Genomic DNA, 20,581 nt, shown 5'->3' on the forward strand with positions numbered 1-20,581 from the left:
ACTCCCAGGTTTCAAAATTATTGTGATCTTCAAACTCAAAGTTAATCTCTATTATAAACCTATACACTTAGATTTTTTAAATGCAAGAAGCTATACTCTTACAGTGATCTAGGAATTATTTTCAAAGGTAATTAAGTAATTTTTTATTCAAGTAAAGGAGAAAGAAGGAAATACCACATTCCTTTAAGGACTTTCATTTCTGTGGCATTGGTTGGAATGGGGTCATGTGACCAAAGCTGGCAGTAGAGAGGGGCTGAGAAGGGTTTATTTCAGACGTAATGAAGCTAGCTGAAATAAGGAGTTAGCCACTAAAGAGAAATGGATGTATGTGACCCAGTATCTTGACTCTGCAATGCTGCATAAGAGGACTCACCTCCCAGAATATAGCAGCATACTTCTCTGGAAAACACTGTGTTATTGTGCATACTTATCAGCAGCATATGCCATACATATTTAGTAGAAATTGGCAATCACAGAGACTGTCATTTCTCACTTTGGTATATTTTATAAGCAAAAATTGTTTTACCATTTTCATCTATAGATTTTAGGTTTTTATCTATAGGTTTTAGGCTACTAATTATTAATAATTTTTATTTTTATTACCTGTTTTCTATTTATTTATATGCTTAATTAAAGTTCTTTCTTATGGGCGTGAAAAACTTTATTACATGCCAAGGACATCATCTTACTATCTTACTATCTAAGTCCAGATGCATGCACCACCTTGTGCATCTGGCTTTATGTGGGTACTGGGGAATCAAACCTGGGTCCTTTACTGATAAGCACCTTAACTGCTAAGCCGTCCCCCTAGCTTAAGAATATTTATTTTTGAGACAAGGTCTCATGTAGTCCAAGCTGGCTTCAAAATGATTATATAGCCAAGGATGACCTTGAACTTCTGATCCTCCTGCCTGCACCTCCTAAGGTCTAAGATTACAGGTGTGTACTACCACACCCTATCTGTGTGGTGCTGGGGATTGCATACTAGGCAAACACTCTACTAACTGAGCTACTACACCAGTCCTCTGATTAATTTAGTCATGGCATGTTGTTTTCTGAATTTTATGCTAGTATTTTCTATTTAGAAGGTTAAAATTTTACAGCATCTTCTGTTCAAGCCATATTTATAAAGGTCTTTCCTATCAAACTCCTGCAAATAATCAAGTACAAGTTTTTCAGTGCTTTTATGTTTTTTTTCTATATTAAAGATTATTTTATCTTTTTTAAACTTATTGTTCATTTATGGCACTAAATTGAATCTAGATTTCTATTTTTTCAACATTTTAAAAATTTATGGCATTTTCAAATACAATTTCTTTTTTTGATTCCTATCCTTTCCCTTCCTCTTCCCCCCAATTCCCTCCATCCTATATTTTCTTCCTTCTGTTTATATATCACAAATTTGATTTGCATTTTTTACCAAGTACATGCATGTAACTCCATTTACATACTAATGTACCATCTCTTATCTCAAAATTTCATTTTTCGCCAGGCGTGGTGGCACATGCCTTTAATCCTAGCACTCAGGAGGCAGAGGTAGGAGGATAGCCGTGAGTTTGAGGCCACCCTCAGACTCCATAGTGAATTCTATGTCAGCCTGGGCTAGAGTGAGACTCTACCTTGAAAGACCAAAGCAATTTTTTTTTCATTTTTATTTTACTAATTTGTCATTTATATGCATATGTAGATTATATATATTCATATATATTTATATGCTGTGGCTAAGTGCTGTTTAAGTAATTATATTGACAATAGATAATATTGTATAAGAGTCTTATTTCCTACTAACAATCCCTCCTCTAAGATGAAGAATTTCCATCTTTTAATGTACTTCTCAATTGTGTATAGCTCACAGGACCATCTGTCATATGAAATGACAGCCTTCATGTAAATTCATATATAACACAGTAGAAACATTTAATGTATTTTACCTCAAAATAAATGTCTTCCAATTGGGAAAAGTATTTTCTATTACTCATGATTTCTCCTCAAAGCTTGTGTTATCAGCCTGTAGGAATATGTACACTTGACATGTGGTAGGCTTGACATATGGTAGGCTCTTACCTAGTGACCAAAACCTGAGTTTAGTTAGTGCCTCTGCACCAAGGAGGAGACCTATACTTAACCTGCCATGTTTGTTGCTGAACAGGTTCATTACCTCTCTGTACCTGTCACCTGGGATATACTGGAAATGGTTATGGGCCAAATGGATGTGCACAGCTCAGTAATATTTGCTCAAGTCACCCTTGTGTAAATGGACAATGCACAGTGAGTATTTTGCTGTTTCTGGGGAGATGAAAACTTGAAAATAGTTTTAGTTTCACTGCTATATTTTTATATGATTCATAAAATTTAAAATAATGGTTCAAGGTTAAAATAAGGAACAATAATCCCCAGATAATGCATAGTAGCCATTCTTTCTAGGAAAACCAGTAAGCCATCAGTTAATTTTTATCCTTGAGATTTTCAAAGTAGTAAAGAAAGCCTACAGTTTAATGTGAATAAATGTGACTACTGACATGTAGTAATTATGTTATATATATGTATATGTATATATATATATATAATCTATCTATCTATATATATAATCTATCTATATATATAATCTATCTATCTATCTATCTATCTATCTATCTATCTATCTATATATATATATATACATAAATGCATTGGTCTACTGGGAATTATATAATATGGTCCAGTTCCTAATGAGTATATCTTATATGATCACTTTTCTTTATTGTTTGGGTTGGTTCTGTTTTACTGTTTGCCCACTTGTTTAGGGTATTGCACTGTTATTTTCTCTTTAGGACACAGAGTCCAGTTATATTTGTAAGTGTGACTCAGGCTGGATGGGTAGAAACTGCACAGAAAACATCAATGAGTGTCTTAGCAGCCCCTGTTTGAATGGGGGTACTTGTGTTGATGGTACAAACACCTTCCGTTGTGAATGCACGAGTTCCTGGACTGGATCTCACTGTCAGATTCCACAGCAAGGTATGGAAGGCATTGCTTACACTTGGATGCTCACAACTCGGACATAGCATTTAATGGGGGCTTCTTCAGAGTACCCACTGAGCTCACTTTCTTCCCCAATTGCTAAGATGCCAAGAACGAAATCCTTCCTTGTAGAAATGGCATAGAATTGTTAAGGCCTTAAATTCTTACTAGTTCCAATATCAATATCAATCTGAAGGATTTTTTTCAAAGTAATTATGTTAGTATTCATTGTATTCACTATGCTTATATAATCATTCATTAAATATGCTAAGGAATTAACCTTCAAGCTTTATATTAGAATTTTTAAAGAAGACAATGGGAAATTAAGTGGACTTGGGATAAGAGGAGGGATTTGCCTGGGCATCAATAGAAATGTGAATCAAGAAGAGCTATTTACTTCTTTGGAGAATCTGTGAATTTTTGTGGATACATCCTGTGTTGCTACCCTCTTTTTCTTTGTTCCCTGTCCCCATTTTGTTGGGGGTTGTAGGTATTCTTCATGGGTTGTGGAAGCAGCAGTCAGTTTTTTTGTTTTTTAATTTTGTTTTGGCTTTTGTTGGGAGGGAATGCCTCTAGGTATAATGTTTTACCCTGTGGCTCTTATGGTGTTTCTGCCCCCTCTACCGCAAAATTCTCTGGGCCATGTTAGGTGTGTTTTAAGTCTACTTCAGTGATGAGTTCTTAGGAGATTCTGGATCTCTGCTTTGTTAGGTGTTGAGTATCCTCAGGGTCTGTCTCCTTCACTGTGGCAGTGATTGTTAGGTTCCACATGGAAGCAGCACTCTTGCTTGTCTCCCCAATGCCTTTGTGGGTTGGCTGAAGTGTAAGGGCAGTTTATCTCCCGGGTCTCCCTACCTTCTGATAAAGAAGAAGATTCTCCAACAGAGAGTGAGACAGCATAGTTTAAGTGACATAAGCATTGTTAATTTAGGGAGAATTTGATATATGTAACCCCTCTTTTAGCCAAAGACCAGTAAGAGATTGACACCAGAGAGCATAATCTTTGTCTCCATAGGATTCTGATCTGGTTCCCAGTTCCAGACATGGGTTCCCTTACAATGAGCAGAGCTCCTAGCCAAGACTGTGTGGCATTATTGCACTGGTGTGTACATCCTGTCAGGGTATTTTTCTTAAAAGCACCTTTCTTATCTTTTCCTTTGCAGTGTGTGGAGAGACCCTCTCAGAGACAACAGGAACCATCACCTATCAGAGCCCCAATGTTGGTTTTAATCATGATGTTAACTGTTTCTGGGTTATTCGAACTGAGGAGGGAAAGGTAAATATAGTAGCTCTTGTAAAAGTGCATATTTCACTTGTGTATTTGAATATGTGATACATTCATAAATATGATAAACTACATACAATGATAATTCAACTGTCATTAGTTATTTACTAAGTGCCTGACTTTGAGATAGACATTTTGCTTTCACTTCCTTTATCTTATACCAATTCTTTGAGATAACTAATATCTTCATTTCATAGATGAAATGATAGAAAGTAAGAGAAGTGATAGTTTTCCAACATGAGCACATGACTTAGCTCATAAGAGGAACAAATCAATTTCAAAGTAAAGTTTGGTTCCAGAGTCCATGCTCAACATTGATTGACTGCTGGCCAGTAGCTAACTTGATGCCTATATGTCATTGCATTTTTAACTTTTGTAGATTTAAAGTTAGAAAACATTAATGCTCTAGCATGAATTTCAAAAATATTCTGAAATTCTTTTGCAATACTACTGATTTTAGGTTTTGATGACAATTAAATTGAATAACCTTTTGGCTGTCTAAAACAGGGTTATCAATACAAAATCTTTATATTTTATTAGCTATATTTCTATATGTGAAATGTGGTGAAGTGGGCTCATTTAACACTTTTCTTCAGAGTCACATTTCTATGCTCTTTCCATTGTAGTTGGGTGCTCAGTACTTTTTATATTGCCATCTTCCCCTCCTCAACTCTTGACATTCTCACTCTTTCATGATGTGCAGCCCTCAGGACCATGGCCCCCTTCGCCACATCTAAGTGTGTGGTTGTAGGCTAGACATCTGAGACCCATGGAAGCAGCACCAAGTTGTGATGAATGCACACTCAGATTATCCAGAGACTTGGGGCAGATTCTTTTGAATAGCAATATCAGCCAGTTAGGATTAACTCAAGGTAGATTTTTCAAATGACTGGTAAATTTTGGTGATTTAGAAATACTATCAGCCATACACTTGAAATGACTTTGTCTGATTAGACAGTTTCAAATCTAGGTAAATTTATTTCATTGATTTTTAAAAAATAAAACTGCATTTTTATTCATTTACTTAGAGAGAGAGAGAGAGAGAGAGAGGGAGAGAATGTATACTCTAGAGAGTCTTGTTGTCCAGATTCATGTGCCTGGCTTTGTGCATCTGGTTTTATGTGAGTACTGGGGAATTGAACCCAGGTTAGCAGGCCTTTCAATCAAGTGCATTTAACTACTGAGTCATCTTCCCAGCACTCGCTGAGTTTTAAAATGACACATACTGTATATTTTGTATGATACAATATGATCATTTGATACATGCATAGACTGTATAATGGTCAAACCAGGATAAATATAATTTCTATCTACTCACTTTTGTTTTTTAGATTGTGACATTAATTTTTGCTTTTAATGATTTCAAACTCAAGTTCTTAAATCTGTAGACTTGCTAAATGTATTGGTGTGTAACTAGGAAATGTTAGCTATGTTTCTATATATGAATGTTTTCTAGATAGTTACAGACATATTTTGGAATTAACATGAAAATAACATATAATATTCTGTGGTTTTTGTTTCTAGGTTCTGCATCTCACTTTCACATTTTTTGAATTAGAACCAGCAAACAACTGTCCTCAAGAGTTTCTTCAGATCCATGATGGAGATTCCTCAGCAGCATTTCCCCTGGGGAGATTCTGTGGCTCTCATCCCCCCGAGGGGCTCCACAGCAGTGACAATGCTCTCTACTTCCACCTATATTCAGACCACATGAGGGCTGGCCGAGGCTTCACAGTTAGGTGGGAAACACAGCAATCAGGTATGAGCAAAGTGAGCAAAAGCTGTCTTGAATAATGTTATGAAGAGTTTTGGGATCCAGAGATATATAACATTTTATAATTATTTTAAAATCACATAAATCTAAAATGAATTAAATTTTATTTTGTGTTCAAAGATTAAAAAATAAAAAACATGCTTCAAGGCACAAAAATAGATAAACCTTAATGAGTGCCTTATGAAATTACCAATAACATTTTATAAGCTTTGCTAGAAAAGTTACTACAAGAATGTCATTGGGGACATTATCCATTACCTCTTGTAATGATTGTTGTTTCACCTATTTCCCCAAGATAGCATTTTTCACTGAGCCTAAAGATCCTGGGTTGTTGCTTAGGCTGGCTGACAAGGAGCCCCAGGGACCCTTCTGTATCCAGCCTCCTCAGTGCTAAGATTAAAGGCATGCACAGTTATGCATGGCTTTTCATGGGGGTGCTGGGAATCAGAGTTTGGGCCTCACATTTGAGCAACAGGTGTTCTTACCTGCTGAACTACTTGATGATTTGCTTTTTGTTGTTGTTATTATTATTATTTTATACTGGATTGCTACTTAATTTTAACAACTGTGAACTATGAAATTTTTAAATATACCAATTTAGGCTTAGAGATTAAAGCCAATTTATTGATCAGTAAATCCTGAAATTTTTGTTTTGTTTTGTTTTATTTTTTAAGGTAGGGTCTCACTCTAGCTCAGGCTGACCTGGAATTCACTATGTAGTCTCAGGATGGCCTCAAACTCAAAGCAATCCTCCTACCTCTGCCTCCTGAGTGCTGGAATTAAAGGTGTGCACCACCATGCCTGGCTATTTCTGAAATCTCTTAAAGCTTGTGTTTGTTTATCTCCTCTGGTGCTACCTTGCCATAACGACCAAAGTTTAGAATCTGTCAGGGTATTTTTTAATATGTCATATTCTTTTATTTATTTAACTAATTTATTTGAGAGAAACAAAGGCAGAGAGAGGGAGAGAAAAGGGGGGAGAGAGAGAATGGGCATGCCAGGGCATCCAGCCACTGCAAACAAACTCCAGACGTATGCAACATATTGTGCATCTGGCTTACATGGGTTCTGGGGTATCGAACATAGGTCCCTTGGCTTTGCAGACAAGTGCCTTAACAACTGAGCCATCTCTCTAGCTTAAATATGCTATATTCTTTACAAATCTATAATACTATTAATAGGTATTAATTATTGTTAAAATTTATTTGTTAAAGGGACTAGTGTACTTTATACATTGTTCCATATCTGGATTATAATGTTCATATTACTAGTGTCATTTATTATGTTAGAACTTCTTGACTAAGTATTTGTTTACATGTAATTTTTAGCAAAAAATAATCAGTTTAGGCAGTACATGATACCCTCTTTCTCAGTTGTGACTTTAACATTGACAGAGTGTTTTATCTTCTCAGGTTGGTCTTCCCATTCAAAAGTTTCTCTTTTTTGCCCCTGTAATGCTTTTTGCAGGCCTTAGGCTCATTGTTTAGGTGAGAAACTTATTGGGACTCACAAAATGAAGACTGTTTAACTTTATTATTCCTTCTTCATTTAATATTTAATGTTATTCAATCAATTAAACTTTCTAACCCATGAGAAATAAAGGTGACCATGATGTAGTCCTCTATACAGTAATGACTTGGGTCCCCAAGGTTTCAAAATGAATTTCTAGTGTACTTTATCTTGTTTTTAATGTTTATAAGTTAAAATATTCATCATATTTAAACATATTCTGAACTTTTAGTTGGATGTGGTGGTACATGCCTTTAATCCCAGCACATGGGAGGGAGAGGTGGGAGAACCACTGTGAATGAATTCCAGGTCAGCCAGGACTAGAGTGAAACCTTACTTTAAAAAAAAAACACAAAAGAATGTAAAAATATTCCCAACATTTAAAAATGTTCCATTGTTTCATATTTTCTAGTTAGTTTCTGAGGCTCATAGGACAGACTCCAGTTACCTTTGAAAGTTTCTTTGCTTTCTGACTTGAAAAGATGTCCCAGGCCTGCCTATATTTTACTGTCTCAGCACTATAACCAACTGCTTCTCCAAAACATTCTCATTCTTTCATTGGAAAATGGAATATAAATTCCAGTCTGGTTCTGGGAATAACAATCATTATTAGATCTCTCAATGTCTGTAATGCATATGTATGCATATGGGGAACAGAAATAGAAAATACCTGTTTTGGATTTTGTTGTTTTTTTAATTGAATATAAAACCCTTCATCCACAGTGTTCTTACACTATATTTGTGTAACCAGATTATAAGTTTGATTTTTCTTTCTATTTGTATCTCCTCTCTTATACTCCAAAAACCATGATTGAGAATAATATTAACATATTGTTTCTGTATTTGATCCTAAAAATTTCCCCCCAAACAGTATTAATATTATTGCTAATAATATGTTTGGAAATTTACCAGTTTTTGCTATTGTTTTATACTTGAGGTACATTTTGCACTAGGTATGCTGGCATACACTTATAATCACAATGCCCAAGAAGTAGACAGCAAGAGAATCACAGGCTTAATGACTGTGGGTTATGCACAACCAGACCCTGTGAAAAAAAAAATCACAATGAAAAAACATACATTTTGCCTGGCTCCTATTATAGCTTTTTAAAGTCATATATTTCTATTCTTCATGGTTATGCTTTCAGTTCAGCAAAATTATCTCATTTTGTTAGTAGTTTTAGAGATTTTAAAAATGAAACACTGCTTAATAATTATGTGAAATGTATTTATAGTACAAAAACAAAATTAATAAGCTTGGTAGATTTAGAGAAATCTAGACTGTATTTCTGACATTTTTACCCTTTTGCCTCATATATGCAATCAATTTTATTTGTTCAGGGGTTATCCCTGTACTAAAAGAATTAAGCAAAGGCTAATAGAAGAGGGACTGGTTGGGAAGATGCAGGGTTCAGTGGAAAGGGGATGGGGGAAGATTAAGGAAAGAAGGTATCACTAGTAATCATATGTCCCCTTCTTAGACAAAGGAAACTGTGTGCACAAAGGTGTGTCATTTACTTGTTTTACTGCCTGTGTGCTGGAGAGTGTATTATAACAAGAGCACAGCCTGCTACCATGTGGGTCCCTCAGGACCTGTTCAGTCTTATCTACAGTGATGGCATTCATTCAGTTTACTCCAGGCTTAAAATTTTAAACTCAGAGTAATAAATACCTTGTGCATTTGCCTTAGTTTGTCTTTGCTACTGTACCAATTTCTTTTCTCAAAATTTTCATGTGTGTGTATTCAGATGCACATGTGCTCACACTTGTAGAGGCTAGAGGATGGCATGGCGTGTCCTTCTCTCTCTGTCACTCTTCTACCTTATTTCTGAGAAAGAGAGAGAGAGAGACAGAGACAGAAGCTGTCACTAAACCTGGACCCCTTTGGGGATTTTTGCTGTTGTTGCTGTTCTTTGTTAATGCTAGAGCTATAGGCATGCACACCCATGCCTGATTTTTGTGGGCAAGCTGGGGATAAAGCCCAGGTCCTCATGCTTGAGGAACAAGTCATTTTCCTGGATGAGCTGTTTTCTCAGCCCATGCATTCGTTTCTGCAGAGAGGGTAGTTTGGTCACGAGGTGAACAAGGTCTTTGTAGATCAGTGAATTGCCACACTCTTTCTGCAGTGGCTGTGGCGCTTGCATTCCAGTGGCAGATCAGGAGGGTGACCTTTTCAGCACAGCCTGTCTTGTCACTTGTTTTCAAAATTTTGGACTTTTATCACTTTGGAGGGCAAGAAATCTTAGCAAACTTTTTACTTGACTCTTTCTATGACTCGTAATGTTGAGCATGTTATGTACAAAAGACATCTGAATGTTTTTTCAAGTACTCTACTCATTATAGCTGTTCAGTTTACAAACTTTGTATTTCTGGTTTTGACTCTTATACATGGCATTCTTAAATATTTGGTCATTAATATTTTACATTACTTATTTTATACATTTACTTTTTGTCCACATATTTTTAAGTAGTGAGTTTTAGAAAATGCATGTTCCTCTGAAGAACTGTGATGTTTTCTCATTAAAAAATAATGGGAATAGGGCTGGAGAGATGGCTTGGCAGTTTAGAGCTTGCCCGTGAAGCCTGAGGACCCCGGTTCGAGGCTCAATTCTCCAGGACCCATGTTAGCCAGATGCACAAGGGGGCGCACACGTCTGGAGTTCCTTTGCAGTGGCTGGAGGCCCTGGTGCACCTATTCTCTCTCTCTCTTTCTCACTCTTTCTCTCCCTATTGCTCTTAACTAACTAAATAAAAATGAACAAAATTAAAAAAAATAATAATGAGAATAACACATGCCATTAATCCCAGCACTTGGGAGGCAGAGGTGGGGGGATTGTTTTGAGTTCAAGGCCACCCTGAGACTATATAGTGAATTCCAGGTCAGCCTGGGCTAGAGTGAGACTTTACCTCAAACAAACAAACAAACATACAAACAAACAAGGCTGGAGGGATGGCTTAACAGTTAAGGTGTTTGCCTGCAAAGCCAAAAAACCCAGGTTTGATTTCCCAGGATCTACAATAACCAGACACACAGGGGATGCACACATCTGGAGTTCATTTGCAGTGGTTACAGGCCTTTGTACACCCATTTTCTCTCCCTCTCTCCTTCTTTGTCAAAATAAGTAAATAAAATATATAAAAAATAAATAATGAGAATTGGGCTGGAGAGATGGCTTAGCAATTAAGGTGCTTGCCTGTGAAGCCTATGGACCCATGTTCAACTCTTCAGATCCCATGTAAGCCAGACACACAAAGGGAGGCAGTCACAAGGTTGCACATGCCCATTAGGTAGTGAAAGCATTTGGGGTTCAATTTCAGTGGCTGAGGCCCTGGCATCCAATTCTCTCTCTTTCTCTCTCTCTCTCTCTCTAAGAATAAAGATTTTAAATAATAACAACAATAATAAACCAATAATGAGAACCATATAATTTATTTGTTTTCTATTTTGTCTTGGCAACACAATTTTCTGAGTTATCTGTGTCATATAAACTTCATGTCTTGAACATTTAAAATGTCACCTTACTTTATTTCTTTCCTAAGGTATGTTTATTGCAGTCTAGAACAGTCAGAGTTTATATCTCTTTTCAATCTTACAGTAACATTTCTTATAGTCCACCATGAATTATTTGTTAAATAAATATTGGTATTAATGAATAAAGGATTTTTCCAGGCACTAATAAGTCACTTAATGAGTAGATGTGGTTTATAGGGGATGGTAAGAGGGTCAGTGACTGAAAGCCTGGTTCAGTTCTCCACTTGTTACCTGGGCCAGGGGCTCAACCACCACATTTGATGTCTACATTTATCAAATCTTTTTTTTTATATTTTTTGTTCAATTTTTATTTATTTATTTGAGAGTGACAGACAGAGAGAAAGACAGATAGAGGGAGAGAGAGAGAATGGGCGAGCCAGGGCTTCCAGCCACTGCAAACGAAGTGCGCCCCCTTATGCATCTGGCTAACATGGGACCTGGGGAACCAAGCCTCGAACCGGGGTCCTTAGGCTTCACAGGCAAGCGCTTAACCGCTAAGCCATCTCTCCAGCCCTATCAAATCTTTTGACTATTTGATATTGCTAAGGATCCTTTTGAAATGAAAACTATGGTTTTCTGAGTTTTGCAAATTATAAGGTAATCTACATTATTGAAGTTACACAGAATCTGATGAAATTCCAGAATTTTTAGAGTCAGTATATAGATGTGAATCTCTTTAAGGTGAAAAACCTGATTCAGCTTTCCCATTTTTCATCTTTCACAAGCCAGCTCACATCCCCACATGATGTTCTGTGGGCATAGGGCTCATGCATGTGTGTCTCACTGTTTATCATTGTGTGCTACTAGACCTGTGACTATGAGACTGAGATGCTGAAAATCTTCTTTAGCATGTGAGTGTGTTCAAACTGTTCATGTTAATTTAAATGAAATTTTACTTCTTACATCAGGATCTGTGATAATTCTACATGAATTGTAACCTGCATACAAATAGTTTTCTCTTTAATTTTAGAATGTGGTGGCATTCTGACTGGCACTTATGGTTCTATCACATCTCCGGGATACCCTGGAAATTATCCCCCAGGAAGAGATTGTGTCTGGCACATTCTAACCAGTCCTGGCCTCTTAATAACATTTACTTTTGGGACCTTGAACCTGGAGAGCCACGATGACTGTAGTAAGGATTACTTGGAGGTAAATCACTACATGTACATAGGACATGTCATGATATGAATGGGACTTAGGGCACAGTCTTTGTGATGCCTATGGATGACCCCAATTTGTTATCAATAATTAGATACATTCCTAACAGGCTACCAATATCTGTCTTGCTAATTCTCTTGTCAATTATACTAGCTTGCTGATTTTTGTTTTCTGGGTTCCCCTTGAACATGGGACACAGATTCCTTTCCTTGAGGTCCAGGTTCCTGACGAGGGAACAACAGAACTAATAAGCACTGATGAATGGCTATTTCCCCCAACATAGTCTCAAATCTTTAGTAACTATAGTAAACCAGCAGAGGGTTTCACAACTTGATCATACTATTGGTCCACAATAACTGAGCTGAAATGCGTAAGTGGTGAGTCTCACTGGAAAATACTGAGCATTATCATTGGGAGGAGATGAGCTTCTCTCCTCCCTCCCATTAATAAAGATTAAAATACGGAGGAGAAAAAATAGCTATCATTTCTAATGACATACACATATAGCTTCATCAAAAGTGTTACTCTCCAATTGTAGATTAAAAAGATCACTGAAGAAATTGAGTTCTTTTTTGTTCCTGTATTTTTGTCACTGCCAATCTTAGTACTCCATAGCAGTGCTAAAGAGAAAAAGAGATTTCCTCAGTCCATTAGAGAAGAATGGAGTACATAGAATTATTCATGAAGGAAGAAGAATGTATCTGTCAAACAGGGTTTTAAAGTTTGAAGTCATTAGTAATTTAGCAGTAGAATAGATTTACAATGGACTAAAAACCTTTGGGAATGACTGGAAGATCTCCTTAGAAAATCTTAGTAATATATGCTTTTAAATGTTGACAGCAAAAAGTGAGCTATTGTGAAATGAATATTCAATGAATTCTATCAAATTTAAGTTAGTATCTTTTTATTCTTATATATTAATTTCTAGATACCATATAATAGAAAGTACCAATCATTCTGACAATATTGAACTCTATCATTTCTCATCAGTATTTCAAGGAACTGATTAAGTGTAAAAATAAAGTAACATTACCCCACAAATTTGCTGCCAATTTAAAAAGTAATTTGAATAAATAAAATTGACTATATGAAAATATTCTTTAGTTCATCAACTACTTGGTGTTCTGTGTAGTCAAGATTATGAAATTAGACCATAATTATTAGGAGATCAACACAGTTATTCAATAGTTTAAAAATAATCCTTTAAAAGTTGCTAAGATCATGCTCATTATTGTGTTGATTAATTACTATCAAAGTTGCACTATTTAAAACCATATATGTGATACATACAACTACACTTCTCTCCCACCTGTATCCCCCTGAATACCTGTGCCAGGTTGTAGATTAGATCATAACCCTAGTATCCATTCTTCTGTCTTATTTATATACATTCATTTTCATTCCCTATATTGCTAGGAATCCATCATTTCAAAATAAATACCCAAGGGCAAACACTGAGATAATATCATATTGAGAAAATCTAAAGTATATGTTCAGGCCCAGAATTGAAATTCAAACAGTAAATAACATATCTGGAATACTGAATACCAACTAGATGTTAATTATGTATGTGTGCAGGGAATTTTCTAGAGCCATTACTTTTAAATGGCAAATTTTCTGAAGTTTGTGTACAAAATGATCTGGTTGATTAGACCTTGATTACAGATTACTTTTTCTTCTTTTTTAGATTCAAGATGGTCCTTTCCATCAAGACCCTCTTCTTGGGAAATTCTGCAAGAATCTCTCTGTTCCACCACTACAGACTACTGGTCCCTCTGCCAGAATTCATTTTCATTCAGATGCCCAGACTTCTGGTCAAGGCTTCCATATCACCTACCTATCCTCACCGTGTAAGTAACTGCCAGTGTGAAGCTTGATATGTATCAGAGGGTAATGCTCTACTTGTAGCTGTTTTAGATTTTAAGGCAATGTTGAAGCATCAGCTTTCTTATGCTAATGGTCCATGTACATGAACATTTTTTGAATGGCTTTAGATTCATTCTTTATCTTTCTAATGCTACACTGCTAAATACAGTACCCCCTTGGCCCATCAATTGTAGGATCCACATTATGATAGAGATATATACGGCACTTTAAATTACATAATTCACCACCTTGGCTCCCTAGTGGTACTTGGTGTTTTGCTGGGAGTGATTATTCATAAGAGCAGTGTAGTGATCTGGGGAAAGTGTCTTTATCCTTGGATCAAGTCCAGCTGCACAGAAACAGTCTTCCAGGATAACGCTGTCCTGATTCCTAGAGTTCATTTCTAGTAATGAAGTGTTAGCTCTGATGCTTTCAGTTATACTGATGCCTCAAAAAACAAAGAATGACAGAGTATTGAAAGCTCTGCCTTTCATTTTAAGGATGCAACGAATTCTGTTTTAGGTATCCATCATTGTGTTCTTAATGAGAAGTCATGAGAGAAAAATACCCTGTGAGTCTCAATATAGGAAAAATTGTGGGCATCTTCATTGGTCTCCTTTATTCTTTTACTCTGATTACTGAATAAATGTGCAGCTGACCTCTTTAATTTGTTGTTCTTGTTTCTACTGCTTATGCCAGTTCCTATTGGTGGCATGTTGCTATTTTATATTTATTTTCCTTTAATCTGCTTCATTTGTATTTTTATGTATGTATTTTATAAAGTGTGTGTTAATTCTTTCTGGAATGAATCAGAGAATTAATATATTTAAGAAATTTATAAAAGAGAACCATGGAGCAGAAATTTAATCACATATTTCTACATCTATTTCTTTTTTATTTATTTGAGAGAGAAAGTATGTGTGTGTGTGTGTGTGTGTGTGTGTGTGTGTGTGTGTGCACATTAGAGAGAGAGAGGCCTCTTGCTTCTGCAAATGAACTCTAGGTACATGTACCACTTTGTGCACATGGCTGCACGTGGGTACTAGGGAATTGAACATGGGTCACCAGGCTTTGCAAATAAGTCCTTTAACATCTGAGCCATCTCCTAGTCCTACATCTATTTCTTTAGGTGCTATAGGGATACCCTGAACATATATCAAACTTAAATCTTATAATGGGAAGCATATGACTGCACAACGTAGACATATGATTGTGTGGGGGAAGGGGGCTTAAGGTTTTGAAAACTGGATCCCGTGTGTGAGAGCCAGAGCCATGTCATGGCAATGATTCCTTCTCTTCTCTGTTCCCCTCAGCGGATCTGCCTTGTGGAGGGAACTACACAGAGCCAGCGCACGAGCTTCTTCTTCCTCCCTTGTCTGGACCTTTTGTTTACCACAGGCAATGTGTCTACATCATCAAGCAGCCTGAGGGAGAGAAAATAGATGTCAACTTCACCCACGTGGAGCTGGAAAGCCAGAGAGGTTGTTCTCACACTTACATAGAGGTAACTTACTACTGGGTTACCCTTAGGGGTTGCTCATCCAGATTTTTCTGTTTTATGGAATGGAATGGTGCTCTTCAAATGGCTGTAAAGCTAGCAGCATCCATATCACTAGGAATCTTATGAAAGATGCTGTTTTATACCCTTCCTCAGCCCCACTGAGTCAGCACCGCAGGGAATATGAGCCTTTCTGGGTACAATTCTGAAGCAGGCTGGAGTTTTAAGAATAACAGTTCTAGACGATTAGAAAGTACCTGCCTGAAACAAATCTAAGAAGGTAAAACAAGAGCTTTGTAAAGGAATCAGTAAAGAGCTAAAAAGAAAGTTGAGAAGAGACACTCATAATGTATCTAAATTAGACTGTGAAATAGAAGGCAAGGTGGATGCAAATTTAAGTAAGGGTAATTGAATTTAATGATAGGCTTAATATTTCTGAGGGACTGTTTAAGATAATTTTATTTACCTGTGTTGTCCAGCCAATCTTGACAAATAGTTATGTTCAAATGTCAAGTAACTTGCTTTAGATGTTCACTTTTCCCTTCATATATCCTGCATGCTACCAGTCAGGAAACTTAACTTTGATTTAAGTGTGTATACTGGGCTGTAATAGGGGACTATCTTGAACAAAAACAATCAGTTTTTTTGTTGTACTTTGTATTTGTTGTGCATAATTATTGGTCAAGTCATAAATTTAAGTGTGAAAAAAGTAAAGCACTTTCTATTTGGCAAAAGCATTTTATATAAAGTCAAAGCAGTATTTTTATTTTTGTGTTTTTCAAATACTTTTTTTAAAATTTTTTATTTATGTATCTGAGAGCGACAGACACAAAGAGAAAGACAGATAGAGGAAGAGAGAAAGAATGGGTGTGTCAGGGCTTCCAGCCTCTGCAAACGAACTCCAGACGCGTGCGCCCCCTTGTGCATCTGGCTAACGTGGGACCTGGGGAACCGAGCCTTGAACCAGGGTCCTTAGGCTTCACAGGCAGCCGCTAAGCCATCTCTCCAGCCCTTCAAATACATTTAACTAATGTATTTTTCCAGGAAAAAAGTTATATAACTTTCTGATCTATTGCCTGCATTTAGACAGAGGAAATATAAATGAGATCTGGACTTTATAGAGAAATATATTGATTTCCAGCACTACCTTAACATGGCTTTAAAATTTATTTATTTTTATTTTGAGAGAGAGAGAGAATGACAGAGAGAATTGGTGCACAGGGCTTCAGCCACTGCAATTGAACTCTAGATGCTTGTGTCACCTAGTGGGCACGTGTGACCTCATACTTGCCTCACCTTTGTGCATCTGGCTTACATGGGATCTAGAGAGGACATGGTCCTTAGGCTTTGCAGACAAGTGTCTTAACTGCTAAGCCATCTCTCCAGCCCTAACATATGTTTTTAAATCTAGAAATTTTTATTTTAGATGTTGAGGTAAATGGGTGTTTATACTCATTTAACTCAAGTTTTCTAAGTTTTCTCATAAATCACATTTAGGTTTTACTCTGTATAGCAATTTTAAATATTGATGTATAAAAATTATATTTACATAGTTTTAATTTTGAGAACAGTAAAAATATTAAAATATTCATGAATCAGGAGTGTTTACTATGCATCAGGCACAATGTCAAGATTTCAAAATGGTGAGAGTGTAATAAATGAAGTAGATAAGGATTCAGTAATTTGTTTCCTGCATGCAAGGTATGGTAAGAGCTTTAATTAAATGAACTAATTAAATCCTCCAGCATCCTCCTATTTTAATTTCAGAAATTTGAAGCTCAGAAAATTTCCTTGCTTACAATACATACCTAGTACGTGGCAGGGCTAAGATTTGAATTTAGGAGTTTCATCAATTTATTATAAGAACTGAAATGTAATAGTGTAACTTGAACTATAGGAGATGCTTTGCCTTCCTTATAGAGGAGGATCACATGAATTTGTTCATTCCATATCCATCCTGTGGTCATGGGAATCAATATGAAGCTAGGCACAACTGTTGTCTAAGATAAGAAAAGGCATAATTCTAACATTTTGATAAATCTATATACTTCTGGTGGACTCTTCATAGTGGCTGTAATGGCTCTATAGAGCTGTCACAGATTTGGGGATGAGATGTCCTTCCTGGCTTTGCTCAATATTCACTGAACTTCAATGAGGAGTCACATGAACTCTTCCAAATTGTTGTGGAAAGTTAGCAGGGAAAAAGTTATAAATTGGGGCTGAGAAGGTTGCTCAGTGGTTAAAAGCACTTGCTGTGCAAGCCTACTTAATGGCTGGAGTCTGGATCTTCAGAACTCAAATAAGCATGCATCTATACCCCCAATAATGCATTGTAGAAGGTGTACTCAGGAGAATCCCAGAGCTTGCTGGCCAGCTAGTCTGGTATTCTCAGTGGCAAACCACAAGAGAGACCCTGTCTGAAACAAGGTGGAAGGCAAGAACTGACAGTTGGCATTGTATTCCCACCTCTACACATAGGCTTTGGTACACATGCATATACATACACATACAATATACACACACATGCACACACATACAAATCCTAAACTGGTATACATAGATTTAATTCTGTAAACCAGAATGGCAAAATATTTTGTAGCTAAAATAGGATTAGTGTTAGCTCATCTGAATTCTTATTCTGGCTCTGTCATTAGATAACTACAAAGTTGGACAATTCTTTGAGTATTTCAGTTCCTAAATTGATGAGATGTCTTACCTATTTGCTTAGCTTTGTGAGGATAAAATCAAGGAAATGATTGAGCAAAGAAGCTTAAAGAGTTATTTTAAACATGTTATAAGTGCAAAGCATATATATCCAATAAGCAAATTGAATCTAATAAAGATCAAGTTCTAGTTATTGTCAAATAGATCCCCAGCACCACAACAAAACAAAATAATCAGACAAAATTGGACTTAGATGCCCGGGATTCAAGATTATACTGACTTAGTTCTTATCCTTGATCCTCTTTATCTATGAAATTGAGATCATTTTTCTTGGACACATTTCCTACCCAGGCAGAAGTTATGTAAGAAATTTATGCAAGAATCAAATGCAAATGATATAATATTGCTCCTCAGTATAGTAACAAATTTAAATGCTAGGTTTGAAAGTAAAATGGCTAGGCATGCTGACTCATGCTTGTAATAAACCCCAGTGTTTTAGAGGCTGAAGCAGGAGAATTTGAATTTGAATTTGAAGTCAGTTGGGTCTACTTACTGAGTTCCAGACCAGCCTGGGAAATATACGGGAAGCTCTGTCTCACAACAAATCTAAAATCCACACATAAAACCCTTAAAGTGAAGTTCCTAGGCAAAGGAATTAAAGGAAAAAGAGATAGTATTATAGATATTTCTGTAGTTAGAGAGGAGATGACTTGTAATTTACTAACTTCGTTGATAATGTCTTGAAAGAAGGCAATTCAAATTTCAGTTACAATGAAGAACACAAGAAATTCTAGGGAACATGGCAGAATGATATCAAGGATAGTTTTTGTGTGAATAGATGCACTCCTAAGAATTCCAAATAGTCTCATGATATGGTTTGAGATGCCTACCTGCCGCACAGATCTTTTAGATGAAGATTAGGCTCCATTGCTGATTGTATATCTTTTGTGTGGAGCATGGCTTTGGAAGACTTGTTTTAGCTCTGTAAAGGGACCCATAAGCATTCATGGAAAATAAAATCAAAGTATATGAGATAATAGGTTCTGTGTTATCCAGCTCTTTTTCTTATAGTTTTTAAACAAATCCACCCATTTATATAGATTTATATTTATCTATCAACTCAAGTTTATACTTATCAAGACACATGCTGTCCATAGGAGATGTGATATGGTTATGAAAGGAGGAGTTGAAGGACTGGAGAGATGGCTTTGTGGTTGAGGCACTTGCCTGCAAAGCCTAAGATCCCAGGTTCAATTACCCAGAACCCACGAAAGCCAGATGTATATGGTGGCATATATATCTGGGGTTTATTTATAGTGTCTAGAGGCCCTGGCAGGCCCACTCTGGCTCTCTCTTTCTCTCTCTCTCTCTAATAAATAAAAAATATTTAAATATTAACAGAAGCAAGGAGTTGAAGAGACCAACTTTCAGTTTAGAGCTTTTAATTCTAACTAAAATATTGAAGGTTTCTCTTTCCTCTGAACCTTGCCTCCATTCCTTCCTCCATTTCCTTTAAAATTTTTGAGATACAATGTCACTATTCTGCCTAGGCTGGCCTGGAACTGTGAATTGTCCTGACTCAGCCTCTATAATGCTGGGGTTATACCAAGCCAGGCTTTGAAATTTCTATCTTACCACCTTCTCCTTCTGTCTGCATGGCCTCCTCCCCTCCCCCCCTGTAATTCTCAGTTAGCCTTATATAACCACTGCCATTCCTCCTGCATGGCTTTAGATGGATTCACAAGGGACTTCCTTTTGCTCTGTTAGGCACTGAAGCTCTTCAGCTATAGCCTTGTGGTTGTTTGAAAGAAAGCCATGATCTTTGGTCTGCATGAACACACTTTATTCCCTCAAGTGGGCCTCTTTTTCAGACTGGTGGCTGTGATTCATAGAATTCTCAAGAGATAGACATAAACAGCAGAAACAAATATGGTCTCTGACAGCTGAAACTGAAATGTAGCTGCTTCCTTTTGAGTTTTCAGACAAAGTATCACTATGCAGCCCAGGCTGACCTGGAACTCTGGAAACCTAATAACAGCCTGAATCCTATTGTTTTTCTTCATGGCATATATTTTGAAATCAATTTTATTTCAGGGAATATCTTTTTTAGAGATATCAAGACAGGGTAAAGTGGAAAATATTCAATAGTTTTCATTCTCTAAAATTTAGAATTATTATAATGATTGGTTAACATATGATCAGTTTCTCAATGTTCTCATTAGCAGTTTCTTTCTTTGACATGGGTTGTGACACAGTAGTCTAGATTCGCCAGGAACTCAGAATCTAGCCCAG

At 36.6% G+C, this 20,581-nt stretch overlaps 1 protein-coding gene across 1 annotated transcript in view; it reads left to right on the top strand.

Moving 5' to 3' along the window:
* Positions 1 to 20,581, top strand: part of Cubn (cubilin) — a 255,894-nt gene that overhangs the window by 16,366 nt on the left and 218,947 nt on the right. Inside the window, exons 11-17 of the mRNA XM_045135128.1 lie at positions 2,150 to 2,268; positions 2,811 to 2,997; positions 4,164 to 4,276; positions 5,810 to 6,044; positions 12,071 to 12,252; positions 13,949 to 14,111; positions 15,441 to 15,631. Of these exons, the coding sequence (XP_044991063.1) occupies positions 2,150 to 2,268; positions 2,811 to 2,997; positions 4,164 to 4,276; positions 5,810 to 6,044; positions 12,071 to 12,252; positions 13,949 to 14,111; positions 15,441 to 15,631 (1,190 nt within the window). The remainder of the gene's footprint in view (positions 1 to 2,149; positions 2,269 to 2,810; positions 2,998 to 4,163; positions 4,277 to 5,809; positions 6,045 to 12,070; positions 12,253 to 13,948; positions 14,112 to 15,440; positions 15,632 to 20,581) is intronic.

Source organism: Jaculus jaculus, chromosome 15 (genome assembly GCF_020740685.1).
Source record: "Jaculus jaculus isolate mJacJac1 chromosome 15, mJacJac1.mat.Y.cur, whole genome shotgun sequence".
NCBI lineage: Eukaryota > Metazoa > Chordata > Mammalia > Rodentia > Dipodidae > Jaculus > Jaculus jaculus.